The sequence below is a fragment of the Poromitra crassiceps genome, assembly GCF_964638095.1.
Source record: "Poromitra crassiceps genome assembly, contig: HAP1_SCAFFOLD_1337, whole genome shotgun sequence".
NCBI lineage: Eukaryota > Metazoa > Chordata > Actinopteri > Beryciformes > Melamphaidae > Poromitra > Poromitra crassiceps.
The window spans coordinates 14,227-34,090 of NW_028151074.1; the positions used below are offsets into that span (position 1 = coordinate 14,227).

Consider the following 19,864-nt stretch of genomic DNA (forward strand, 5'->3'; position numbering starts at 1 on the left):
TGCCCAGGGATGTGTTACGGAACGCATCAAAAAACTCCACAGTGCCCACTGCCAAGGGATGTGTTACGGAACGCATCAAAAAACTCCACAGTGCCCACTGCCCAGAGATGTGTTACGGAACGCATCAAAAAACTCCACAGTGCCCACTGCCCAGGGATGTGTTATGGAACGCATCAAAAAACTCCACAGTGCCCACTGCCCAGGGATGTGTTACGGAACGCATCAAAAAATTCCACAGTGCCCACTGCCCAGAGATGTGTTACGGAACGCATCAAAAAATTCCACAGTGCCCACTGCCCAGGGATGTGTTACGGAACGCATCAAAAAACTCCACAGTGCCCACTGCCCAGAGATGTGTTACGGAACGCATCAAAAAACTCCACAGTGCCCACTGCCCAGGGATGTGTTACGGAACGCATCAAAAAACTCCACAGTGCCCACTGCCAAGGGATGTGTTACGGAACGCATCAAAAAACTCCACAGTGCCCACTGCCCAGAGATGTGTTACGGAACGCATCAAAAAACTCCACAGTGCCCACTGCCCAGGGATGTGTTATGGAACGCATCAAAAAACTCCACAGTGCCCACTGCCCAGAGATGTGTTACGGAACGCATCAAAAAACTCCACAGTGCCCACTGCCCAGGGATGTGTTACGGAACGCATCAAAAAACTCCACAGTGCCCACTGCCCAGAGATGTGTTACGGAACGCATCAAAAAACTCCACAGTGCCCACTGCCCAGGGATGTGTTACGGAACGCATCAAAAAACTCCACAGTGCCCACTGCCCAGAGATGTGTTACGGAACGCATCCAAAAACGGGGGCGCAAGAGCACAGTGGGCCCATAACCCAGAGGCCACCGTGAATCTTGACCGAGCCTGAGAAGAAATGGCCCCTTAGGGCCCCAACCATTTATTTCTGACTAAATGTTCCATACGTTTATGGAACATTAGAGGGTTATTGTGCTTTTGGCTTTAATTGAGTGCACCTGCGCTGTAAATCCTGTGTTATTGAGACACAGCCCAAAATTAGCACCAGTCACCAGCCAAATGCTGGTAGATTTGCTTCACTCACCTGCAAAAAATAACAATGGTAACCTAGCCATTTGGCTGGTGGACAAAAAAGTGAATTTTGGAGCCTAATATTGAGATACGGGTGAATGTATGTCTTGTTATTGTGCTGTTGGCTTTGAGTGTTCAGGTGGCCGTGCTCTAAATCCTGTTGAGATGCAGGTGAGCGTATGTCTTAGTTATTATTCTGTCCGTAATTGTGTGTATGTGCGCTGTGAGGGGGGCCTTTTTATGCATCCAGGCTCTATGCCCGTGCCTAGAGCACTAGGAGCACACCTAGGTGATGCTGTTCAAACTAAACTAAACTAATCAAACCAATCAAATAGGTGCCTGTCTGGGAGGTTCCCGGATCCTGTTCCGGCACAAATTAAGCCCTATGTGTTTGGATGTGCTTCACTGCTGCCATTGACTGGCTGTGGTGCAAGACAAAGTGTCAAAACACTCCAGGTGGCACTGCTCACTATGAGCTCCAGGTGGCACTGCTCACTATGAGCTCCAGGTGGCACTGCTCACTATGAGCTCCAGGTGGCACTGCTCACTATGAGCTCCAGGTGGCCCTGCTCACTATGAGCTTCTGGGTCCACAACTCTTTATTTCACCAAGAAAATACAGCATTGTCTGTCCTGAAGATAACAGTGAGTGCTATCTAGTCTTTTTACACTTCAAATTTCAAATTTTACCAGCCATTTGTTCCCATTTTGCCTTTCAAATCTAATTTGTACAATAGAGATGGCAACTTAATAATAGCGGGTGATCTGTCAAAACAGGCCAGTAAAGCAGACAAACTGGACAGCCACAGTCAAATTAATAAATCAAATACTAGCAGACTTTCCTGCCCTGGAAGCCTGGAAAGACAACTAATGGACAGTCGTAGCAGTGGGTGATGTGTTGTGTTAGGCGGCTTTGGAAATCATGTCAAGAGCGCTTCCATTGTGCACAAAACAGTGCACGGAGCGGTTTTTGTGTGCTTTGTTTTGTTTCCCCCTGCAGTCGCGTGCAGTACAGTTCAGGACACAGCGATCACACGGACGGTAGCCAGCTGGTTTCATCTGTTTGATGGTGTTGATTGTTCACACTGTGAACATGAAAGCCAGATTATTGCCAATTCTGGGAGCAGCGGAGGTTGAAGATGCATCTTGGAGGAGAAGAGGTAGGAGGAGTGAAAAGACAAGCAGTGCGCTTTTCCTCTAAATGATCAATGCCCAGAGCGCTCCGACAAAAACACTAGACGCCACCAGCGCTTAAACTCCAGGTGCATTCCTTGAAAGAGGAGCACACTTAGCGCGTCCTTATATAGAGAATGAATTGCAGAAAGGCGCTGGCAGCTCAAAAACCGTGTTGGGTGAGAAGGACACCTTAGGAGTGTTTTGGGGGTAGGGTGCCAGGTAGTGCAGCAGTAGATCCCCGCCTACCAACACGAGGGTTGCAGTTACCTCCGGCTTGGTCGGGCGTTCATACAGCACAGGCCCAATTGGTTGTGTCTGCAGCGGGAAGCCGGATTAACGGTATGAGCCCTGGTTGCTGCACTAGTGCCTCCTCCTGTCGGTTGAGGTGCCTGTTCGGGGGGGAAGGGCTGCTGGAGACGGCACATAGTCTACAACTCTCCCAAGATCGGCGGAGGTAGACCGGATCGGCGGAGGTAGACCTGTCACGCACACATACGTGTGTGTGACAGGTCTACCTGAGTCCATGAGCACATACGTGTGTGTGACAGGTCTACCTGAGACACATACGTGTGTGTGACAGGTCTACCTGAGTCCATGAGCACATACGTGTGTGTGACAGGTCTACCTGAGTCCATGAGCACATACGTGTGTGTGACAGGTCTACCTGAGACACATACGTGTGACAGGTCTACCTGAGTCCATGAGCACATACGTGTGCGTGACAGGTCTACCTGAGACACATACGTGTGTGTGACAGGTCTACCTGAGTCCATGAGCACATACGTGTGCGTGACAGGTCTACCTGAGTCCATGAGCACATATGTGTGGTCAGGTCTACCTGAGTCCATGAGCACATACGTGTGCGTGACAGGTCTACCTGAGTCCATGAGCACATACGTGTGTGTGACAGGTCTACCTGAGTCCATGAGCACATACGTGTGCGTGACAGGTCTACCTGAGTCCATGAGCACATACGTGTGCGTGACAGGTCTACCTGAGTCCATGAGCACATACATGTGTGTGACAGGTCTACCTGAGTCCATGAGCACATACGTGTGCGTGACAGGTCTACCTGAGTCCATGAGCACATACGTGTGCGTGACAGGTCTACCTGAGTCCATGAGCACATACGTGTGTGTGACAGGTCTACCTGAGACCATGAGCACATACGTGTGTGTGACAGGTCTACCTGAGTCCATGAGCACATACGTGTGCGTGACAGGTCTACCTGAGTCCATGAGCACATACGTGTGTGTGACAGGTCTACCTGAGTCCATGAGCACATACGTGTGTGTGACAGGTCTACCTGAGTCCATGAGCACATACGTGTGCGTGACAGGTCTACCTGAGTCCATGAGCACATACGTGTGTGTGACAGGTCTACCTGAGTCCATGAGCACATACGTGTGCATGACAGGTCTACCTGAGTCCATGAGCACATACGTGTGTGACAGGTCTACCTGAGTCCATGAGCACATACGTGTGTGACAGGTCTACCTGAGTCCATGAGCACATACGTGTGCATGACAGGTCTACCTGAGTCCATGAGCACATACGTGTGTGTGACAGGTCTACCTGAGTCCATGAGCACATACGTGTGTGTGACAGGTCTACCTGAGTCCATGAGCACATACGTGTGTGTGACAGGTCTACCTGAGTCCATGAGCACATACGTGTGCATGACAGGTCTACCTGAGTCCATGAGCACATACGTGTGCATGACAGGTCTACCTGAGTCCATGAGCACATACGTGTGCATGACAGGTCTACCTGAGTCCATGAGCACATACGTGTGTGTGACAGGTCTACCTGAGTCCATGAGCACATACGTGTGTGTGACAGGTCTACCTGAGTCCATGAGCACATACGTGTGTGTGACAGGTCTACCTGAGTCCATGAGCACATACGTGTGTGTGACAGGTCTACCTGAGTCCATGAGCACATACGTGTGTGTGACAGGTCTACCTGAGTCCATGAGCACATACGTGTGCATGACAGGTCTACCTGAGTCCATGAGCACATACGTGTGCATGACAGGTCTACCTGAGTCCATGAGCACATACGTGTGCATGACAGGTCTACCTGAGTCCATGAGCACATACGTGTGCATGACAGGTCTACCTGAGTCCATGAGCACATACGTGTGTGTGACAGGTCTACCTGAGTCCATGAGCACATACGTGTGTGTGACAGGTCTACCTGAGTCCATGAGCACATACGTGTGTGTGACAGGTCTACCTGAGTCCATGAGCACATACGTGTGTGTGACAGGTCTACCTGAGTCCATGAGCACATACGTGTGCATGACAGGTCTACCTGAGTCCATGAGCACATACGTGTGTGTGACAGGTCTACCTGAGTCCATGAGCACATACGTGTGCGTGACAGGTCTACCTGAGTCCATGAGCACATACGTGTGTGTGACAGGTCTACCTGAGTCCATGAGCACATACGTGTGTGTGACAGGTCTACCTGAGTCCATGAGCACATACGTGTGTGTGACAGGTCTACCTGAGTCCATGAGCACATACGTGTGCATGACAGGTCTACCTGAGTCCATGAGCACATACGTGTGCGTGACAGGTCTACCTGAGTCCATGAGCACATACGTGTGTGTGACAGGTCTACCTGAGTCCATGAGCACATACGTGTGTGTGACAGGTCTACCTGAGTCCATGAGCACATACGTGTGTGTGACAGGTCTACCTGAGTCCATGAGCACATACGTGTGCATGACAGGTCTACCTGAGTCCATGAGCACATACGTGTGCATGACAGGTCTACCTGAGTCCATGAGCACATACGTGTGCGTGACAGGTCTACCTGAGTCCATGAGCACATACGTGTGTGTGACAGGTCTACCTGAGTCCATGAGCACATACGTGTGTGTGACAGGTCTACCTGAGTCCATGAGCACATACGTGTGTGTGACAGGTCTACCTGAGTCCATGAGCACATACGTGTGTGTGACAGGTCTACCTGAGTCCATGAGCACATACGTGTGTGTGACAGGTCTACCTGAGTCCATGAGCACATACGTGTGCATGACAGGTCTACCTGAGTCCATGAGCACATACGTGTGCATGACAGGTCTACCTGAGTCCATGAGCACATACGTGTGCATGACAGGTCTACCTGAGTCCATGAGCACATACGTGTGCATGACAGGTCTACCTGAGTCCATGAGCACATACGTGTGTGTGACAGTAGAGCTGCAACTATCGATTCTTTTAGTAATCGAGTATTCTACCGAATAATCCATCGATTAATCGAGTAATCGGATAAGAACCCTTTTTTGTGTTTTCAAAGGCTTATCGTAAATATACACCAAAAAATAAGATAAATCTCTTCAAATAAACAACTACATTAGTTTCTTTCTTAGAAAAAACAACATTTTGATTTTTAAATTGCATAGAACTGGCAGTGGCACCATTCATCTTTTCAACCTGACGTTTGAGTTCTTCCAGTGTACAGCAACCGTTAAATAATATGAATGAATGGCTTACTAGCTAGTTTACATCCTTCATTTACCTTACAGCTGCATGACACACACACTCTTTCTCTCTCACACATACTCACTCTCTCTTTCTCTCTCACACACCAACAGGCTAGTGTGATCACACACACACACACACACAAAACGCTGTTAAATTAGCCGCTAACGTTAATGTTAGGTTGAGCTTGTATTTCTCACAGAAAACGGTCCAAACTTCTCAGAGAGAGCGGTCGGTATTCACTAAAGCCTTCATATCTCAGGCTCTGTAGTACATAGAAACATAAAAATAAAAAGCATTTGAGAGCTTAACCCTTTGGCTTTTCGTATTATATTTGCTCTAATGTTCATTAAAAAAAATCTTAAAAATCTTTAACCCCAAAAAATAAAAAGATTCTAATGCATTTTAAGACATGTTAATAAAGATTACGGCAAATGTAACCCTTCCAAATAAAAAGCCACGGGTTTAAGCTGTCAAATGCTTTTTATTTCATGTTGATAGCTACTATACAGGCTGAGGAAATACGTTCTGAACCCTTGACAATTACTGCAGCAACGTTATAGCGTTAGCGTTAACGTTAACGATCTCTGTTTTGCAGTCGTTGTGAAGACAGTGAAAAGCCCCGTTATCTAACAACCACAACGGTAGTGAAACAACTTATCCAGCTAACGCTAGCTAATTAAATAACGTTACCTGATGTTGTAGAAGTTGATGCCTCTCTCAACGTTACAGCTGAGGAGGTGCTGCTAACGTTAGGTGCCTGCTTCATTCACCCTCAGCCTATCTAATACGTTACAGTCTTCAGCATTTAGCTACTGTAAATATATCTTGTGTTTGACCATGCTTCCTCAAGTTTGAGGTGTTTCCCTGGCCAGCTTTGCAATTCACATCACAAATGTTGCAACCAGTGTTGTCTGAGTCTATCTTGGGAAAGTGTAGCCACATTTTCGGCTGCTCCCGTTTGTTGACGTTTCAGGTAGAGTGACGGAATGACGTAACGCGCTCTCACGTGTTGCCTTAAGGTTCCGTCGGAATTTCTATTTTACCCACTCTCTTCTATTACTCAGATGCGTGTCGAGGCGAATCATTTTGGCCTCGATCAATTTAATTATTCGAGTTATTCGAGGTACTCGAGGAATCGTGACAGCTCTATGTGACAGGTCTACCTGAGTCCATGAGCACATACGTGTGTGTGACAGGTCTACCTGAGTCCATGAGCACATACGTGTGTGTGACAGGTCTACCTGAGTCCATGAGCACATACGTGTGTGTGACAGGTCTACCTGAGTCCATGAGCACATACGTGTGTGTGACAGGTCTACCTGAGTCCATGAGCACATACGTGTGTGTGACAGGTCTACCTGAGTCCATGAGCACATACGTGTGTGTGACAGGTCTACCTGAGTCCATGAGCACATACGTGTGTGTGACAGGTCTACCTGAGTCCATGAGCACATACGTGTGTGTGACAGGTCTACCTGAGTCCATGAGCACATACGTGTGCATGACAGGTCTACCTGAGTCCATGAGCACATACGTGTGCGTGACAGGTCTACCTGAGTCCATGAGCACATACGTGTGTGTGACAGGTCTACCTATACGTGTGTGTGACAGGTCTACCTGAGTCCATGAGCACATACGTGTGTGTGACAGGTCTACCTGAGTCCATGAGCACATACGTGTGTGTGACAGGTCTACCTGAGTCCATGAGCACATACGTGTGTGTGACAGGTCTACCTGAGTCCATGAGCACATACGTGTGTGTGACAGGTCTACCTGAGTCCATGAGCACATACGTGTGTGTGACAGGTCTACCTGAGTCCATGAGCACATACGTGTGTGTGACAGGTCTACCTGAGTCTGTGAGCACATACGTGTGTGTGACAGGTCTACCTGAGTCCATGAGCACATACGTGTGCAGGACAGGTCTACCTGAGTCCATGAGCACATACGTGTGTGTGACAGGTCTACCTGAGTCCATGAGCACATACGTGTGTGTGACAGGTCTACCTGAGTCTGTGAGCACATACGTGTGTGTGACAGGTCTACCTGAGTCCATGAGCACATACGTGTGTGTGACAGGTCTACCTGAGTCCATGAGCACATACGTGTGTGTGACAGGTCTACCTGAGTCCATGAGCACATACGTGTGTGTGACAGGTCTACCTGAGTCCATGAGCACATACGTGTGTGTGACAGGTCTACCTGAGTCCATGAGCACATACGTGTGTGTGACAGGTCTACCTGAGTCCATGAGCACATACGTGTGTGTGACAGGTCTACCTGAGTCCATGAGCACATACGTGTGTGTGACAGGTCTACCTGAGTCCATGAGCACATACGTGTGTGTGACAGGTCTACCTGAGTCCATGAGCACATACGTGTGTGTGACAGGTCTACCTGAGTCCATGAGCACATACGTGTGTGTGACAGGTCTACCTGAGTCCATGAGCACATACGTGTGTGTGACAGGTCTACCTGAGTCCATGAGCACATACGTGTGTGTGACAGGTCTACCTGAGTCCATGAGCACATACGTGTGTGTGACAGGTCTACCTGAGTCCATGAGCACATACGTGTGTGTGACAGGTCTACCTGAGTCCATGAGCACATACGTGTGTGTGACAGGTCTACCTGAGTCCATGAGCACATACGTGTGTGTGACAGGTCTACCTGAGTCCATGAGCACATACGTGTGTGTGACAGGTCTACCTGAGTCCATGAGCACATACGTGTGCATGACAGGTCTACCTGAGTCCATGAGCACATACGTGTGTGTGACAGGTCTACCTGAGTCCATGAGCACATACGTGTGCGTGACAGGTCTACCTGAGTCCATGAGCACATACGTGTGCGTGACAGGTCTACCTGAGTCCATGAGCACATACGTGTGTGTGACAGGTCTACCTGAGTCCATGAGCACATACGTGTGTGTGACAGGTCTACCTGAGTCCATGAGCACATACGCGTGTGTGACAGGTCTACCTGAGTCCATGAGCACATACGTGTGTGTGACAGGTCTACCTGAGTCCATGAGCACATACGTGTGTGTGACAGGTCTACCTGAGTCCATGAGCACATACGTGTGTGTGACAGGTCTACCTGAGTCCATGAGCACATACGTGTGTGTGACAGGTCTACCTGAGTCCATGAGCACATACGTGTGTGTGACAGGTCTACCTGAGTCCATGAGCACATACGTGTGTGTGACAGGTCTACCTGAGTCCATGAGCACATACGTGTGTGTGACAGGTCTACCTGAGTCCATGAGCACATACGTGTGTGTGACAGGTCTACCTGAGTCCATGAGCACATACGTGTGTGTGACAGGTCTACCTGAGTCCATGAGCACATACGTGTGTGTGACAGGTCTACCTGAGTCCATGAGCACATACGTGTGTGTGACAGGTCTACCTGAGTCCATGAGCACATACGTGTGTGTGACAGGTCTACCTGAGTCCATGAGCACATACGTGTGTGTGACAGGTCTACCTGAGTCTGTGAGGATTACTTTTTCCTTTCTTCTCTTTTTACATAGAAAACACTGCATTCTGTTGGGCAATGATCTAATGCAGTAACGCAGCATTACTTGGATTAGTAACTGTAATCTAATTACTGTTTTGGAAATTGTAACGCCTTATATTACTTCATTAATTAACTAGAACGACCGCAACGCGGACTTATGCCTCCGCCATTAGTTCATTCTGGAGTCCAAATCGCCATTTGAGGCAAATTGGAAGAGATTCCGTCAAGGCGCTCCTGTGATGTTGCGTTACAGAGCTTGGAAATTGAGTGTGTGAGAGGTCACAGTGAGCTTGAACTTTGACCACCAAAATGTAATCAGTTCATCCTTGAGTCCAAGTCGATGTTTGAGACAAGTTTGATTAAATTCCGTCAAGGCAGTCCTGAGATATCGCGTTAACAAGCTTGAAAATGGCGTTCGAGAGCTCACCTTGACCTTTGACCACCAAAATCTAATCAGTTCATCCTTGAGTCCAAGTCGATGTTTGAGACAAGTTTGATTAAATTCCGTCAAGGCATTCCTGAGATATCACGTTAACAAGCTTGAAAATGGCGTTTGAGAGGTCACAGTGACCTTGACCTTTGACTTTTGACCACCAAAATGTAATCAGTTCATCCTTGAGTGTAAGTAGATGTTTGAGGCAAATTTGATGAAATTCCGTCAAGGTATTCATGAGATATCACGTTAACAAGCTGGAAAATGGCATTTGAGAGGTCACAGTGACCTTGACCTTTGACCTTTGACCACCAAAATCTAATCAGTTCATCCTTGAGTCCAAGTCGATGTTTGAGACAAATTTGATGAAATTCCATCCAGGCGTTCCTCAGATATCGCGTTAACAAACCTTGTACGGACGTACGGCCGTACGGACAACCCGGATCCATAATGCCTCCGGCCTGGCTATCGCCGTCGGAGGCATAAAAAGTAACTAATTACAGTAACGCGTTACTAAGTAATGCCCAACTGCCCAACACTGGTGAGGGGTGTTGTGGGGTGTTGTTGTGGTGTGTGAGGGGTGTTGTGTTGTTGTGGTGTGTGAGGGGTGTTGTGTTGTTGTGGTGTGTGAGGGGTGTTGTGTTGTGTTGTTGTGGTGTGTGTGTTGTGTTGTGTTGTTGTGGTGTGTGTGTTGTGTTGTGTTGTGTTGTTGTGGGGTGTGAGGGGTGTTGTGTTGTGTTGTTGTGGTGTGTGTGTTGTGTTGTGTTGTTGTGGTGTGTGAGGGGTGTTGTGTTGTTGTGGTGTGTGTGTTGTGTTGTGTTGTTGTGGTGTGTGAGGGGTGTTGTGTTGTGTTGTTGTGGTGTGTGTGTTGTGTTGTTGTGGTGTGTGTGTTGTGTTGTGTTGTGTTGTTGTGGGGTGTGAGGGGTGTTGTGTTGTGTTGTTGTGGTGTGTGTGTTGTGTTGTGTTGTTGTGGTGTGTGAGGGGTGTTGTGTTGTTGTGGTGTGTGTGTTGTGTTGTGTTGTTGTGGTGTGTGTGTTGTGTTGTGTTGTTGTGGGGTGTGAGGGGTGTTGTGTTGTGTTGTTGTGGTGTGTGTGTTGTGTTGTTGTGGTGTGTGAGGGGTGTTGTGTTGTTGTGGTGTGTGTGTTGTGTTGTGTTGTTGTGGTGTGTGTGTTGTGTTGTGTTGTGTTGTTGTGGGGTGTGTGGGGTGTTATGGGAGTCCTTGCCTCAGGTGGTGTGGCGGCGGGGATCTCACGCAGGATGACGATGCAGCGGCTCTGCCTGGGCCGGACCTTCTGTCCACACGGAGACACCTGGACCAGGGGCAGCGCTGCAGGCCAGAGGGGAGACAGCACACAGGAACATGTTCATGTTTGAACCCTTCACAGATTCAGCTCGTCTGTTCTAAGCCCAGGAAAGGTTTGGGGTTCATTTACAAAAGGTTCAAAGAAGTGAAAAGAATGCACATCCTCCAAAACCAGTCGGTGCTGGTATCATAGAAGTCACTTTAGAAAAAAGAAGTTACCGCACACGATATAATGCTTCTTCCGTGCTTTATTCCCAGACCAAATCAGCAAACAACAATGTTTCACCTCACGCAGGCGGCTTCAGCGTGAGGTGAAACATTGTTTGTTTGCTGATTTGGTGTAGAATGAAGCACTGGAGAAGCATTATATCTAGTGCGGTAACCTCTTGATTTACAAAAGGCCTTGAATATAATTTTGGTAAAGCAATACAACATTAAAATTATTACGTTATTATTATTATTATTATTATTATTATTTTGCAGATTATTATTTTTCTGATAATGAAAAGCATCTGATCAATGTATTGTTGTTTTTAAATATTATATTCACAAGATGTAGAGTAACAGGACTGAGGTTGTATGTTCAACCTCAGGGAAAACAGGGATTATAAGTCGACAAAAGCCTTCACAAAACATGAATGTGTGATTGAGAGCACACACTAATACAATACTGCTGCTCTCTTGTTTGTGCTGGCTTTGCACATTAGAAGCTTAAGGCTTTTCATTGTATCTTGTGACTTGAAGTGGATCTTGTTTACCCAGCACATATTATTATAACAGCAGGTTGACTGATATCAAACTTACTGCATGAATGTAATTGGCTAACACTGAAATGATAACAGGAGCGTACTAATCTATCACCAATTGCCTACTTTTACAGGTGCATTCACAGACATGACAGTTAGGGATGCACCGATCGATCGGCACGCAATCTGTATCGGCCGATTTTGACCTCAAATATGTGATCTGCTGATTGCAGATATTACTTTATTGTCGCCGATTGCATAGCCGATCATGCTGCACGTGAGAAACATGAGGCAGCCCATTTTCATGTCTTCAATGTCTATAGTTTAACTTTCATATTGTGCTCTAACGTTTATATCATTGTGTTGCAAAGCACACGCTTTGCTTTCGTCAGTGTACTCACCTCCACACACCACACCAGACTGTCAACACACCCCTTGCGTCTTTGAATCACACAAATCAGCTGGTGATTAGAGCAGACTCAGCAGAGAAGTTACCTCCAGTCCTCCCGCCTACCGAGGCATTTGCATGCTGTTAAGTCCGTGTTTGATCCATATTTGCGTGTATCCTCCTAACGTTAATAGCTCCGGTTAGCTATAGTATTTTTGTTGAGTGAACTGAACTGCATTGAACTGGTAACATGGAAATCCCGAAGTGGAATGAATTTTGTTCTTTTATAAACTGAACTGAGGGAACTGGACTGAACTACTAGCCATTTAGTTCAACACAGTCTTGTGCTCCAATTATTTCACACACAAAAAATCACGTTGGCGGTTTCCTTTAGCCTACACAGTATAAAATATTGATGTAGAAAAAAAGAAAATGTGCTGCACTTTCAATTTGATGCATGAAATGTAGGCCTATATGTAAAATGGAAACTGTTCTATAATAGACTGCTATAGCTGCTTACAAAATAAATAAATAAATATATATATATATATATATATATATATATATATATATATATATATATATATATATATACGGTATATATCGGTGATCGGTAATCGGTGATCGGTCGATGATCGGTTGGGCAGATATTTCTCATAGGTGATCGGCAATCGGTGATCGGTGGCAAAAAACGTGATCGGTGCAGCCCTAATGACAGTCTTCACTTGATGAGAAAGAGAATGATCTGTGTCGGGTCCCTCACTCAACTATCTACTTGTATTAACAAAACAGCAAGACCCAAAGTCATTACTGTGTATGAGGCCGTATTTATGAAATAATGTAAGACATTGTCTCATCAATTGCTAATGGGTTCACCCATGTGATCAGTGTGATTTGATTAAGAGTATACTGATTTTTTAAACTTGTAAATATTGTGAAAATTAACATTAGGCACCCAATGCCATTTTGTGATTGCGTGCCAATTATCAAATGATTATCAAATTTCAAATTTGAACTTATTTTTCTGTACGTCACAAATACTAAGAAGTTTTTAGTGTGCAAGGTTAGCATGAATAAATGCTATCTTTTGCCTTATGCTTGCCTTTGTGTGTACTGTGTTTACATTATTGCAACCAATTGATACGTTTTCAAATTCAAATTAAAAGGCTACATTACCTTATAAAAGAAATCTGCTTTCGTGGCATAATTTACTACACTGCCTTTCTTGAATGGAGGATGGATTTTGAATGGAATCGTGACGGCAGGAATTGAAATCAAACGTCATTTTGAAATACTCAAAGATTCACACCCGTAATACAGGTGCATTCATGTAATCGCCTTTACCTGACGGAGACCAGACTCGGTGGAAACCTTGACTACATATCTCACAAACACAAGTGCCAGTAATGCACGCACGCACGCACGCACACACAAATAACCACTAACATGTGAGAATGTGGGAGATGAGATCCAGGTCTGTGCAGAGCTTCTTGACATGGTGGAGGTTGGCCAGGGTGCTGATGGGAAGGTACTGGTCGCTGTCCATCTGAGAGACCAGGTACAGATCGTTGGCCAGGTTCTCCCTGCGGACGGACAAAAGACAGCCGATGAGAACCTTGATGCCTCCCGTCAAGGAATGTTTGGAGAGAGGTTGTCACCTGATGGTCATGAGGGACGCGCCACCATGTTGGAAGAGTGACAACCAAACAAGTCTTGTCAGGTAGCCTCTTCACTGACATTGCAGAGAAAATAATGTATGTGCGGGAGGGGGGGTTCAAACTGTGCACTAAAGGCATATTTATGGTTACTGCGGAGTGTGCGGTGTTTGTGGTGTTCACGATAAAGGCCGTTTCTCACTGGTGCGGTGCGGAATGCGTTGCGAAATGCGATGCGGATTTTCCGCATTGCAAACTATACACACAGGTCCGGGTGCGAATTATTCGCATTCCCACGTTCATTTTCCGTCTGCGGAAAAACAGTGAGCAGAGACCACAATGGAGTCAAGCAGTAGTAGTAGCAGTGATGACGACCTGCTCCTCATTTTGCTGAGAAAACAAACGAGAAAGAGGAAAAGAAGGTTCTGGGTTGACGCAATTTTAGAGAGGCGCACAGAACATGGCGAGTTTCATCAGCTGGTCCAGGAGCTGCGCCTCTATCACGGTCGCTTCAGGCAGTATTTCAGAATGGGAGTTGAGCAATTTTATAGCCCCTCACATAATGAGGAAACACACAAACTACCGCAAACCTATCGACCCTGAACAACGACTTTTGCCGTCTTTTGCTTTAAAAAAAATCACGATATACGAGGGATCAGTGTTTGTAAACAAACGACGAAACTGGGGGGGACGTTCACGCTAGGAAGGCTATAGATAGCCTGTAACGTGACAGTAGGCTATGAACACAAATTGAATCATCACCATGCCAAACAGCAGCGCAGCTTCATACTACAATGTGACGTCAGTTGTAAATAAAGGATTTCATTGGTCAAACGTATCTTGCCGCATCCGAAAATCCGCCGAAGTCAAAGTCCGTCCGGAAAAATAAACCCCCGCACGAATGTTCCGCCTCGGTGTGCAAGGTTCAATTGCAACTCATTAAAACATTTTGTTGCAAATCTCCGTGCCGAATATTCGCGCGAAAATCCGCACCGGTGTGAAACGGCCTTAAGACCGTTCTCTCTACTGATGCACATAATTTGATGGTAAATGTGGTGACACTGCAAGGTTTGCGGGGAGCCCCGAATCAGCTGTCAAGTTTGCACGGAAAGAATACTTCCCTTGTAAACAACTACAGCAACATAGCAACCATTAGCCAATCAGCCTTAGAACTGACTGTGGAGTTTGCAGAGGCCTCCGCGGAGATTGATTTTTTGAGAGGAGCGCAGAGCTCGGTGTGGAACTCCGCAGACTAGAGATGCGCGGGCTCCGGGCTGCAGTTATAACTGCTCTGACCGCGGATATCCTAAAAAATCAGAAAAAATAAACATTCTGATTAATAGCGGATGGGTTGCGGGCGGGTGATATGATGCATCATTAATGAGGAACATTAATATGAATTACGTTATCTAGTCTATGAACGTATTTTAAGCTTTATTTTTCATCAGGCACGTTAGCCACCTAGTTAGAAAGCAAGTAGCCCCCGAAGGACCCAAAGCAGTGTAAACAAATAACCGTGTCAACGTTCGATGGGGATTTGCCTGCTCTTACTCCTTATATGGTCAATGATGTCACCAGACCGACGAACGTCAAACAGGAGTTTCCACTGAATAATTGGAAGAGAAGACGCGCTCGTATTATTTTCCCATACAGCTCAATCCAGTCTTGATCTAAACTTAAAGCTATAGCGTTAGTTAGCCTCGTATGCTACAAGTGCTGGACTGGATTATAATACAGCATGGAAGTTTATTTGGAGTGGACTGCAGCGATCGCACCGACAGCAGCAGAAACGGTAAGTTCATCTACCCAAATCGCTATTTTATAGCGTTGTGAAATGTCGGGTGCATGGCGGGTTGCGGATCTATAAATAGTACGAAATAATTTGCGTGGATTTATGGCGGGCAGATGGTTCATGCAGACACGCGGATTAGGATGGCATAAAAGCTCATCCGCACATCTCTACTGCAGACCCTCTGCGGAGCTCCACACTCGCCGCACAAACCCTCCGCACCTCGAACACCAGACAGACCGCAGTACCCATAAAAACCCTCCGCACCTCGAACACCAGACAGACCGCAGTACCCATAAAAACCCTCCGCACCTCGAACACCAGACAGACCGCAGTACCCATAAAAACCCTCCGCACCTCGAACACCAGACAGACCGCAGGAGTCATAAAAACCCTCCGCACTTCGAACACCAGACAGACCGCAGTACCCATAAAAACCCTCCGCACCTCGAACACCAGACAGACCGCAGGACCCATAAAAACCCTCCGCACCTCGAACACCAGACAGACCGCAGTACCCATAAAAACCCCTCCGCACCTCGAACACCAGACAGACCGCAGGACCCATAAAACCGCCTTGAGAAGACGAAAGACAAAAACAAACACAATTTAGCATTTTTTTTGTTGGGGAAGAGGTGACATTTAAAATGTTGTCACCTCAACATGGTGGAGTGTCCAGGGTACATGTAACCCCTGGCAACCACTACGCAAACATTTTGTGTCACGAGTATGGCAAGAGAAGCCAGAGAGACGTGTTTGAAATAGCTACCGGGTCAGGCAGGACTCCAACAGGCTCCTCAGGTGCTGTTTCATCTCATCTGAAATCACAGGAAGATTAGGCCTACTGCACTGAACCAATAAATACAGGTAATGTCAATAACATGAGGGGGGGGGGGGACGACAATAATGAACAGACTGATACCTGTGAGTGGAGAGCTCTCAGGCTGCCCGTTAACAAAGGGAGCTTCCACAGCGAGCGCCTGGTACTCCAACATGCCAGGATCTGCCTCAGCCAGGACCATGTTCTCCAGCTGATACTCTGGCACATAACCTGAAGGAGCAAAGCCCAACAGGCTTCCTATTAAACCATAACCTGTGCAAATGTACTCATCTTTCAGCAGTGTTTAGTCTTAAATCAAATTAAATCCACCCTGAAACACTGTCGAAAAGAAAACTGGCAATAAGCGTAGCATTTCTTGGTCCATGAGACTGCAAAAGAAAATAGTTCCTACATGAAACTGCTCACAACAAAGTCTGTGCATTATATTGAGTAACCGGGTCATGATTTCTGGAAAGAGACAATGTTTTTTTAAATGGATTTTTTTTGGTGCTTCGAGCACCACAAGCCGAGTGCCATCCAGTTCCATTGTATTCAAGAGAAGGCAGACATCTCTGCGGCCGATATCTCCAAACCTCAGGCAGCTATCCCAAAACGATATAGATGGATAATTAGCACTACAGGTGCGAGGGAAAATATGTATTTTGGATTTTAGGGTGAGCTGTCCCTTTAAAGTTTAACATTTGAAGTGCAACGTTAATCTCTGTGAATTTAGCAACAATTTTTCACAATTTCACTTCCGGGTTATTGTTTTTCTTTTGTTGATGTTGTAGTTTTGTTGTTTTTGTCTAACCCTTTACAATAAACATTAAAGTAGTAATCTAACTATGAGACCCAACATAATGAACATGAACACGCGGAACCTCTATTTTAATGTTTGAATGAAAATAGACCAGCAGAACAAATACAAAAGAGATGCACAGATATGTGCTTTAAATGTTCGATTCATAGCATACTTCTTTATTTAATGGTAAATCGTATTTCCTTATTTAATGGGAAACTTTTGTTTCATAAGGCATCAAGAGAAGAGATGATCAAGTATAGGTGATATACCCATTATGCGAAATGTGTGTGGTCTTGTGAAAACTAGGTACTTCTTCAGATATACTAAAGAAAATGACTAAAACCTATAATTTTTGGAAGGTTCTCTTTTAATTCAACTTAAAATGTGCTTTATGCTTAAAGGCATAAAAAAAAACGTTTTACCTGTACCTATTCATAGCTTTCAAGGGGCGTTACGTGCTGCCGGGAACGCCCAACCTGGCGGTCAAAAAAAAACTTGTTCATTCCGTTGCCTGCAAGTCGACTCACGCTGTTTGTTCAGCCAAAGTGCCGCATAGCCTACCTGTTGTGCTATCGGCTGCACTAAACCGACGAGGAGACACGCCTGGCTTGTGTTTTACAGAATCCCGTCGGAGAAAGAAAGGAGAAGGTTGTGGATTTGTGCGACGTGGTTCAGTCGCTGGGCAGGGGGAAAAAAAATTGCTTTTTTTTCTACCATCAAAGTACACACGTCTTTGCTCTTTGCGGCCAACATTTCATCAAAGGTAAGCTCAAGTAACGTTAACGGGGTATTAATCATTATTGTAACGTTACTTGAGCTTACCTTTGATGAAATGTTGGCCGCAAAGAGCAAAGACGTGTGTACTTTGATGGTAGAAAAAAAAGCAATTTTTTTCCCCCTGCCCAGCGACTGAACCACGTCGCACAAATCCACAACCTTCTCCTTTCTTTCTCCGACGGGATTCTGTAAAACACAAGCCAGGCGTGTCTCCTCGTCGGTTTAGTGCAACCGATAGCACAACAGGTAGGCTATCCGGCACTTTGGCTGAACAAACAGCGTGAGTCGACTCGCAGGCAACGGAATCAACAAGTTTTTTTTTGACCGCCAGGTGGGCGTTCCCGGCAGCACGTAACGCCCCTTGAAAGCTATGAATCGGCAAGTACCCAAATGTCAGTACTCACTCTTACTCGGTCAGCAAAAAAGTGGTATCGTATTTTATACGGTAACTAGTCGGACTTGCTGTGTGCAGCTGGCCACTTCCTGTGTCGCAGACTGACTACGTCACGTGTTGTCTCCATGGAGACCAGACAGGATCCCCGTGCCGGCGGAGGCGACGAAAACTTTCCAACTAAACTCTATCTAAAGTATGTGAGCACTTCACATTCTGTCAAAGTAAAACATGTGTTAGTTAGCTGCAAACTATGAAAATCGACCTTACATGACCTGGACGCACGACGGTAATGAGGACAAACGAAAAGCTAACGTAACGTAGCCATGGACGAAGCTGCTTAACGTTACTACAAAACTGTCAACGAGATTAGACACATGTGCTTTGCATTTTTAAGTAAGGAAACATTAAACGTCTCAGATAACGTTATCTAATATCTGCTGCTTGTGATCCAGCTTGACATGTGTGTGTGTGTGCGTGTGCGTGTGCGTGTGCATGTGCGTGTGTGTGTGTGTGTGTGCGCGTGCGAGAGAGAGAAGGAGAAAGTGTTACTACAGAAACAATCTACCTTTATATAGTCCGTGGCCTGTTGTTAAAGGTAGCCTATTAAGTAGTAAATCCTGTTAACAAGTTGCATCTGCACCTGCTGATTCCCACCCCTAATCGATACTGTATCGATATTTCCCATATGGATGTTTTTGCACAGCCGTGTGGTCAGTGACACAATAAGAATACTTTCTATGTCAGTGCGTTCAGTAACACACTCAACACTCAGTAGTTTTGACTAAATTTGTCCACTAAGTTATCAGTATAAAGTAGGGGTGGGGGAAAAAATCGATACACCACAGTATCGCGATATTTTGCCTGACTATATTGTATCGATATTTGGACGCCAAGTATCGATATTGCAACAAAAAAAAAAAAAAAAAAAATTTGCAGGCCATGCCAGGCTACCGGGCTACTATAAACTTTAGTTCCAAGGCCAGCAGTAAACAAACGGTAGCATATTTTCATTTTGTTTTAACAGTAACAGTTTTGTCATAACAGTCATTTACAAATTCCCCAGTTACTGAATGGGCTGCACAAAATGTTTTGTTTAAGTGAAGTGAAGTTGCAAAAACTACATAAGTACAGTAGTCCACACACACATCCAGTTAAGGTGGACTGTAAGTAGACTGTAACAAACAGTTCAGTTTGTCAGGTGCATGCAACTATGACATGACTTTATGAAAGTTGTTGGTCTGTCTACTTGACAATGTTGCTGCAATAAAATGGTTGAAGTCAGATGTACAGACTGAAAAATTGTTCTTATATAAACCAGATGTTGACAAAGTTTTCCTTTGGGGACATCATTTGCAGTTGAAAAAGTAAGAAATCGCAATATATCGAAATATCGCAATATTCAATATATCGCAATATCGATATATCGCAATATCGCAATACTATCGTATCGTGACTCAAGTATCGTTTCAGTATCGTATCGTGGGCATCTGGTGATTCCCACC

General features: G+C 45.8%; 1 protein-coding gene across 1 annotated transcript; it reads right to left on the bottom strand.

Annotated features, from left to right (window-relative positions):
* Positions 1-1,444: 1,444 nt before the first annotated feature.
* On the bottom strand, positions 1,445-16,620 carry LOC310771830 (la-related protein 4B-like; the record flags this gene model as incomplete). The annotated part of the gene is made up of 5 exons (XM_083664345.1): positions 1,445-1,483; positions 10,912-11,015; positions 13,572-13,708; positions 16,339-16,387; positions 16,492-16,620. Coding segments are annotated over 5 exons (458 nt in total), but the record flags the coding sequence as incomplete, so codon positions are not given.
* Positions 16,621-19,864: the final 3,244 nt, after the last annotated feature.